Source organism: Triticum dicoccoides, chromosome 7A (assembly GCF_002162155.2).
Source record: "Triticum dicoccoides isolate Atlit2015 ecotype Zavitan chromosome 7A, WEW_v2.0, whole genome shotgun sequence".
Lineage (NCBI taxonomy): Eukaryota > Viridiplantae > Streptophyta > Magnoliopsida > Poales > Poaceae > Triticum > Triticum dicoccoides.
Genome location: NC_041392.1, coordinates 567,990,135 through 567,998,827, shown reverse-complemented (window position 1 = coordinate 567,998,827; position 8,693 = coordinate 567,990,135). Strand labels below are relative to the sequence as shown.

Below are 8,693 nucleotides of genomic sequence, written 5' to 3'. Positions count from 1 at the left end.
GCTCATTTTTTTATTTTTTATTTTACATTCCGCGGACAAATCAGTATATGCTCGTTGGTTACTTGGTTCGACCGTGGAAGCAGGAAAAATGTACTACTCCTGCCAATTCCTATACCTGCCAAATTGAACTGCAAAAACGTGTTATATTTAGCTAGAAAGGTAGTACTAGTACTATACCTGCCAATTCCTGGTGAACTGTGGGGGTTCAGGTGAAGGATTGTATGAAATTTTGGTCTCTGCGGCAAAACGAACTTGCTGGGGTTAGGCGCCTGTTCCTTCTGGCATTCGATTTGCGAGCTCAAGTGGATTTTTTGGCCCAATTTACTCTCCCCTGACCCTCTCTATGTTGCAACTTTTGACACTGTACTTAGAATGAACAGTTACATGTCTATGAGCAAAATGTACTCCGTTATTAGCTTCACATATTCATGTTCCAGAATTCTACAAAAAAACACACTCCTTCGCTAGCATCATCAAGCAAGTGCAGTTCCCCGCTCGGTAGTTTGCTGGTGTAATACTTTCCATGGTCCGCGACATTGCTCTTTTTGCAGAACAGTTTCATTGTCAGCTATCCCTGAGTGTTGACTGGCTCAAATTAGGTTCACCAACTTTCTTCCTGGTTGTCTTCCTGTCAGTTATATCATCTGGGATAGTGCTGAAATCATGTTATTGCTCTTTTCTGTTACTTGATTGCTCAGTCTTCTTTGCATTTAGGACTTCTAAGGGTGCTACCATCTTGTATTATTTTATTGAAACCATAATAGTGATAAACTTTCATCTTGCACATTCCAAAAAGCAGGCAATCCATGTTAAGGTCTCAACACAGGATTTAATACTCAAGAACATTTTTTTCCTTTAACTTGCTTTTGAAGTCAGTAGTCAACAATGCTATGAAGAGATGCCAATGATTCCCCCATCCTACTTATGCTTTCTTCTACAACCGTGCAGGCATTAAAACATAAGCAGCAGAAAACATTGTATTCGTCCCTACAGAGACTAAAAGAAGGTAACATTCAGGAATATTGTTGTGTGAACTTATCAATTGGCATCTCAGCATGCCTTATTAATCGGACCATTCAGATTCATTTGTTATTAGTAACTGTATGCTAAATACATGCTATATCTATTATAAAACTTAAATAGTTTATTGTAGTATGTTTTTTCGGCAAATATGTACATGGTTGAAGAGCTTTGACTTCAGAAAATGATACATAGGAAACACGACAAAGGGTTGGCAAATATTTTGCTCACTTACTATATGATATTGATTTCTTCTTCTTCTTCTTGTTCCTCTGTGTCTTATCTGGTTCAATGACTACATATGCAGAGTTAATGCTTCTTGGATTCATTTCCTTCATCCTGAGTCTCTCACAGAGTTTTATTGTTCACATTTGCATTCCGGAAACCGCTACACGTTTCATGCTTCCATGCAAGAGAGAGAATCACAAAGTTATAGAAGAAGGTGGCATAGTTTGCAAGAAAAAGGTTAGGAAGTTCCATATTCGCAAAAATGTTGAGCCATCATTGTCCTGGAACTGAAACCTGATTGTATCTTCGAACTGGATGTCTTATTGTTGGGCACCTATTTTATGAGATACAGATCCTTCTATATTGGGTAGAAACGCCTCGTGTTATTTGTCTGTCACTGTGTCACATGAAGCAATGTAAAGTGGCATTCCTTAAAAGGGAAGCAGTTGAAGTGTATTATGCAGAAATGTATTCTAGAATGATCATTATAAAGATAGGCTTGCTCTGTTTCAGGGTGATGTCCCCTTTCTATCACTGGAGGCATTGCATCAGCTGCACATATTCATATTTGTACTTGGCTTGGTCCATGTGGTTTTCTGTGCTACAACAATATTGCTTGGTGGAGCGAAGGTACGTCTTCAAATAAAAAGTTAGGTATGACCATGTTTGTGCACGACAAACTTACTCCCGCTAAAATTTTCTAGATAAGAAGATGGAAGCATTGGGAGAATGGAATTCACCGAGATATACAACATAAATGTGCGTTATTGCCCTATCTTTTTTGTCTACTTGATTGATTTTTGTAAGTACTTGATGTGGGCTTCCTAGGTGACATTATATAATGTAGTTATATATTGGGACATATAATCAAATATGAAGAAATATGACATACTAAAGAGAGAGTCGGTCATGATTCGTGATTGTTATCCATACTCACTGTTAAGTTAAAAATGCAATTATATTCTTTATACACATGTTGCTTCATCACCAACCCCACCCCTAGCGTTCTCATGCTTCTACGCAGTTCTTCAAGATGTTTGTACTGGTTCTTGCCTGATCTTCCTGAGCTTCAAGAAATGTTAAAATTAAATAAGCATTGGAAGGCTGGTATTTGCTACCCCCTCTGTAAAGAAATATAAGAGCGTTTAGATCACTAGAGGTTTAGATCACTACTCTAGTGATCTAAACACTTATATTTCTTTACGGAGGGAGTACATTATTTGCATCCGATCAAACACCTTTTCAAGTTTTCTTGAATTATTTTTCTGCAGATTCTGTTGTCTTTGTACTAGAAAATTTTGAATGGGTGTGTGCAGTTACAGTCAGAAGTTGTCCTGTCCAGAGTCTCCAGACACATAATTTCACAGTCCGACACAAATGAGTTTCACTTTTTTTAACAATACAAATAAGGACTTGCATGGATAGAAGAGTACACAATAGCTACTATATAACTCACAAATTACACACGATGCGTTTGTATTCCTCGTAAACACTTCAAGAAAACCCCTTGCTCATGCAAGAGTTGATTGTCGAATGTCGATACTTATTTTAAATCTTTGTTTTCACAAGATTAAATAAAAAATGCAGAAAATATATGTAAACATTTGCCCTCTCTGCCGGTCAGAGCAATACCAAATTTACAGGTAAATTCCATAACTTATAATGTTGAATAGGAAGCCCATCAAAATTATTTAGATCCTTAAACATTCATAACATATTGGGGCCATATGCCCATATACCTACACATAATTTATGCCTGAAAAAAATCTCACATATTGGGGTTGCCCAGGCGTTCTGCGCATCCCTATGGCTCTACTAGATATGCCCCATGTGTCCACATTTTGACCATCGGTCAAATTCTGCAACAAGTATGCGATTTGTTGTCTGTTCTGTTGGTTTCGCGCCACAACATGAGCAACAACTGACATGGCAGAATAAGTGAATACTTCGCAGTTGGATGGAAACCGAGTCTCCTAATTTGCACTGTCTCCTTATGGCATCGATGCATTATATTTCTGCCTGTTCCATTGGCCCTTTTCCCCTTCATTTATGCTGTAAAGGGTCCGTTTGTGTTTTTACTTAATAGGCGTTAAAGATTTCTGGCTCAATGTTTTCTTTTCTTTCTGGAGAAACAGTTGCAGAACTACAAACAGATATTGTAGGAAACGTTACACCATTGCATGTTGTGCTACGCCATAATCACCAGGGTGAATTGGTCAGTGAGCGAACCAGGGGATTTTGGAAGCAGCTGGCTGTTGTGAGCTGGATAGTAAGTCGTCTGCCAATCCTGTTATATTGCTCAATTCAGTTATCTAGAATGGTCTATCTGCACCTTGATTGCGTGCATGCATTTATCCAAATTATTATCTATATGTAACATAAGGATTCACTATGGTAAACATGTTTATCACATTGCATGCAGTAGCTCGACTAAACTGCATGCGTTCACTGCTTCTCATTAGCATAACATGCAAAAGTAAATTTGACCAAGGTTTTTAAGGCGGTAAGGCTTCATAAGGCGATCTACCCCCACCTTACCGCCTAAGCAACACATAAGCGCCTAAGACCGACAAAATGCTAGGGAACTGCCAGGGCGCTTTACTGCCTAAGCGACGCCTTAGGCGTTGCTTATGGATGCCTTAAAAACGTGGAATTAGACAGAACTGTCAACTTTTATTAACTGACACTGGATGAAAATTATAGGAAATCACATTGTCATATTTACTTTTCATGCTCCTTAGGTAGATTATCGTAGTTGTGTACCAATGAATGCTCTATCATTTATTAGTCTGGGGAAAATGACTCAGCAGCTGGGTTTAGGGCCTGAACACACACTGTCCTCAAAATATGGCAAGCATGCGCACAAAACTGCAGTACGACATGATCATTCATTGATTCAAGGTGCTCCTGCTGTATGATTTTTTCAGTTGATGAATCAATTTCCAGAAAACATCCATTTGTCATTTACCATAATTAATTGCTCCCAGTCGCACAGTATGTATACAGTTATTGCGGTAATATTTATTTGAACCGTGTTCGTTTCATGTGTCACTATGTCTGTTAGTCTATCTTCGACTTGACCATAAAGGTTTGATTCACTCAATGCAGATTGCGTTCTCGAAGCAATTTCATGATTCTGTGGGTAAATCAGATTATGAAGCGCTTAGATCAGCGTTCGTCTTAGTAAGATATATTACTTACTTTAACTCTTGCATATTTTTCTCATGCATTTCTCCGTACTGCTATTGAAGGCTTGAAGCTAATAGGGTATTTTCTCCCTTTCTTCCATTTAATTCAGATACACTACCCAAGGCACCCAAACTTTGATTTCCACAAGTACATGACCCGTGCCCTTGAGCATGACTTTAAGAGGGTTGTTGGTATCAGGTTGGTATTTTTGTAGAGAAATTCTAACTTTGACTTGAATATATACGTGCCTTTAATATTAGTAACTTTGATGCAGCTGGTACCTGTGGCTTTTTGTTATCGTTTTCCTTTTGCTGAATATAAATGGTAAGTCTGACTGAACCACTGAACACATGTCCCTATAGTTTGTTAGATATGCAGTGCAGCTATAATCCCCGGTAACTTTACTTATTTTTCCACCACATGTTGTCATTTAAACTCTTAACCAGTCGAATCTGATGAATACCCTTTACCAAGCACTTGACTGTTGATTAAATATCTTAAGGTTTCATATATCGGCATCCGTCCATTTGTTGATCAGGATATGCATTTAATAGGTTTCTGTTCTGTATGTTCTTTATAATTTTATTTGCCACCAAATGCAGGATGGCACACATACTTCTGGTTAGCTTTCTTGCCTCTATTTGTAAGTATTCCTCTGCTACACTGCGTCTGTTCATTCAAATATCCTATTCTGTACTGTACTTCTCAATTCTGATCACGCCTATGTTAGTTGTTATGCTTATTTAGTAAAAGTAATCTAAAAAACCCTTTTTATCTGATCGAGGACAATTCTTAACAATGGGGTAAATTGCAGCTCCTGCTTGTTGTTGGCGCAAAGCTACAGCACATTATTACTCGATTAGCTCAGGAGGCAGCAGCATCATTAGCAGATAAAACAAACCAAGTCCCGAACATAAAGCCATCCAAGGAGCATTTCTGGTTTGGGAAACCTTCAATTGTCCTTCATTTGATCCATTTCATCCTATTCCAGAACGCCTTCGAGATTGGTTTTTTCTTCTGGGTCTTGGTATTATCCTTTCCCACGCTCTCACCTAAACCAACTCCCGAATATAATTAGGCTGTGGAGCTAACTAACAAAGTCATGACCTCCACAGGTAACATATGGGTTCGATTCATGCATCATGGAGAAGAAGGCTTACGCCATCTCCAGACTTGTTATTGGGTCAGTAAAATTCAGGATTGCCATTTGTTCTCACGGATATTCCGTGGCCTTCTCATATACTCCCTCCGTAAAGAAATATAAGAGTGTTTAGATTACTTGTTAGTAGTACTTCAGAAATGATTTATGTGTTCTTTTTGCAGTCTGATCATCCAGGTGGTGTGCAGCTACATCACCCTGCCATTATACGCCATCGTCACCCACGTAAACTCCGTGAAATATTCACTCCCCCCTGCTTCCACAGTTTAAAAAGTCAGATATATGACACGCTGATTCTGTTGGGCCAGATGAGCGGAGACATCAAGCTGCAAGCGCTGGGCTCGGGCCTCCACGAGTCCGTGGCGAACTGGGCCACGGGTGCCCGGAAGAGGGGCCGCTCAGAGACGAGCCTCCGGAACTCACTCACCTTGAAGAAGGCCGGCGCCACGGATCCCGTCGCCGGCCGCGGCGACAGCGTCGAGATTCCGGTGGCGCGGGCGCCCAACGAGCGCTTCGGCAGCTCGCGCAACATGCTGACGCCGGCGGCAGTCCCCGACCTGGACGAGATCGTATCCGTCGCGGACGTCGACAGCCGGAGGTGAACGTGCAGAGGCGACAGGCTACATGCCGCGCCGGCATGCCCTGCCGGTGCCAGCCGGGACATTGCTGGTGTCCGCCGGGGCTCTGTACATCTGGGCCGGGAGGGAGGGCGTACCGCCTGGTTGCGCAGGCAGGCGCCCTCGTCTCGTGCACGCTGACGGACACTACGCACTGTAATGTCACGGCTTCTCTGTAAACGGTACGAGCGGACAGGACGCGTCTCCGGCCGGCTGTCGCGACATGTCATGTGAGACACATGCTACAAAGGTCGTTGGCCTCCCTCGTCGTTTCCGCGTGATCTCTCCGTCGCTAGCGCTCGAAGCAGATGCTGCTCATGAGTGAGTGAATGATTTACAGACAAAACCGTTTTCTTTTGTCCTGATGAGACACTCACGTCGTCCGTGCATGAATGACTGACTACGCCATTTTTCCATCGCGTAGCTCCTCGCATGCGTGCACCTGCAGAGCAAGCAGCAGCGAGCGAGGCGAGTCCATATCGAAAGATGGATGGGCGTACGGCGCGTTCTCTCGATCCGTCCGTCCATCGACCGTGTTTGGACAGGGCCGAGCCGAGGTGCCTTCACGCTGCCGGCCGGCGCCGTGGGACCGACAACCTACGCCGTCGACCGCCTTGACGGACCCAGGGGCACAGTAGTAGTAGAGCCGTCGCCCAAGTCCGCATGGGCCGCACAATCCGGCCCGCCCGTGGTTTCAACGAAATAGTGAGCGTTATTATTTAGTAGCACATTGCAATATTGTCTCAAAAAAAAAAGTAGCACATTGCAAAGTCTCAATTTTTTTTACGCACATTGCAAATCCTCTTGCCAATTATTGCCGACTCGACGTCGCGCCGGCGTTGGCGTGCGCGCGCAGACAAGGCATCTCGTCTCCAGCACGCACGTCGGCTGCGCCTGCCGGCCTGCGCATGCATCGATCATGTCAGGGACATGCATTGATGCATATGCGTTTTCGCAAAAGAAAAAAAAACTTAAGAAAGGACATGCATATGCGTGCGTACGTGCAGAGCCGGCGACAGGCCTGGCCAATGGAGTGAGGCGTCATGCATGGTTCGTGGCTACTGCCTAGCTAGCCACCTGGTTAATGATGCCGTGCCGTGGATAGACGTGCGTGTTGCAAGAATATTCTACACGTCTTCTCTCTCTCTCTCTCTCTCTCTCTCTCTCTCTCTCTCTCTCTCTCAAAATGATTTGGACAAGATTGTGTCGTGATGATAGATGGAAGGGGACTGTACCGTGGTAAGCGCGTGCCATGCATGGGTCGTGTACCGTGGTGGCGCGTCAGAGACGCACGCACATGTTCGCAAAGCGGGCATATCCTTTTCCCTGGTATCTGTAAAGCCTGCATGCATCTTTTTACTCGATCCTTATAGCTCGTGTACGTCCTAGCTACTACACGTACACGCGACCTTTCTCATCACAGGCATAGCAAAGTACGCCTCCCAGGCCGCAAAAAGCCTAGCTATAACACAAGGGTGTCCCCGAGATCCATAGGTGGCATATATTGTCATCGAGATTTGTTCACTGCGTGCCGTCCGGTAGTGCAAGAGAAAGACGGCTCGATATACCAGACTTGTACTCCCTCGTTGCGAGCGGGGAGTACAAGTCTTTTCGTATGGATGTTTTTTGTAAGTGAGGAAAGCCTAGTAGAACGACGCACAACCTTGTGGATCGACATACGTTGCGCACTTGCAATTTAATTAAGCTGGGTCAACACTTCTTTATATACACTTCATTTTGGGCTCTATACTCCGATCTGCATGTGTGAGGCTGTGAGCAGCATATATTTTTTTCTGTCGTTTTTCCATCCATGACACGAGAGGCCACCGGCCGGCCTGCAATGGTAGTGGCTGTATCTATAGCTGCAGGGGCTATACGTGATCTTTTGTGCGAGGGAATGATGCAAAGCCATAGCACTCATAGGAGTGCGACGGATAACCTGACTGACTGTCAAGGAGAGATGTGGTCGATGCTGCATGGTGTGGCATGGCGTGAGCAGGCCGGAAGATGGGCTCCTCCTTTGCGTGGGTATCTTTCTTCCTGCCTGTCCTTGGGATCCCAGAATCGATCGGTGGGCCTAGCTCTGCCTGTGGGCCCCCGACATCTCAAGCTCCATCGTCGGCTGCACGCAATCGTCTGAATGAGTACCGTGGCTTACCTTGTCTCGAAAAAAATATAGTAACTGGCCACATTCATATTCGCCGTTGCGACATGCAACTAAAGATGATTATATGCACGGTTTTGATGATCCTAAGTTGCTTGAGGTTACTTATGTCTAAGTTCATATATGAAAAGTGCAACTTGGTGAAGAAGTGCAAATTGCACTTTTTACTAAATCGAACTTTTATGTTTCTAAGCGACTTGCAAACAAGAAATTTCAGTCGGCGGCCACTCAAGAATAACAATAGGAACCCCGCAAAAGAAAGAAGAAAAGAATAGCAATAGGAATAGACATGGCTATCATACTTCTATGATTCAAC

At 43.6% G+C, this 8,693-nt stretch overlaps 1 protein-coding gene across 2 annotated transcripts in view; it reads left to right on the top strand.

Moving 5' to 3' along the window:
- Positions 1-6,749, top strand: part of LOC119332395 (MLO-like protein 13) — a 7,710-nt gene extending 961 nt beyond the window's left edge. Inside the window, exons 2-15 of one of the 2 annotated variants that reach the window (XR_005160929.1) lie at positions 949-1,006; positions 1,328-1,485; positions 1,762-1,878; positions 1,953-2,007; positions 3,384-3,517; positions 4,357-4,431; positions 4,547-4,635; positions 4,712-4,761; positions 5,040-5,080; positions 5,252-5,464; positions 5,553-5,620; positions 5,761-5,821; positions 5,905-6,534; positions 6,638-6,749. Coding sequence is in view for 1 of the 2 variants with exons in the window: in XM_037605577.1 (XP_037461474.1) it covers positions 949-1,006; positions 1,328-1,485; positions 1,762-1,878; positions 1,953-2,007; positions 3,384-3,517; positions 4,357-4,431; positions 4,547-4,635; positions 4,712-4,761; positions 5,040-5,080; positions 5,252-5,464; positions 5,553-5,620; positions 5,761-5,821; positions 5,905-6,198 (1,413 nt within the window). In the remaining variant the exon portion in view is untranslated. Of the gene's footprint in view, positions 1-948; positions 1,007-1,327; positions 1,486-1,761; positions 1,879-1,952; positions 2,008-3,383; positions 3,518-4,356; positions 4,432-4,546; positions 4,636-4,711; positions 4,762-5,039; positions 5,081-5,251; positions 5,465-5,552; positions 5,621-5,760; positions 5,822-5,904; positions 6,591-6,637 lie in introns of those variants that run through there. The other variant, XM_037605577.1, reaches the window with a different exon arrangement.
- The last annotated feature ends 1,944 nt before the right edge of the window (positions 6,750-8,693 follow it).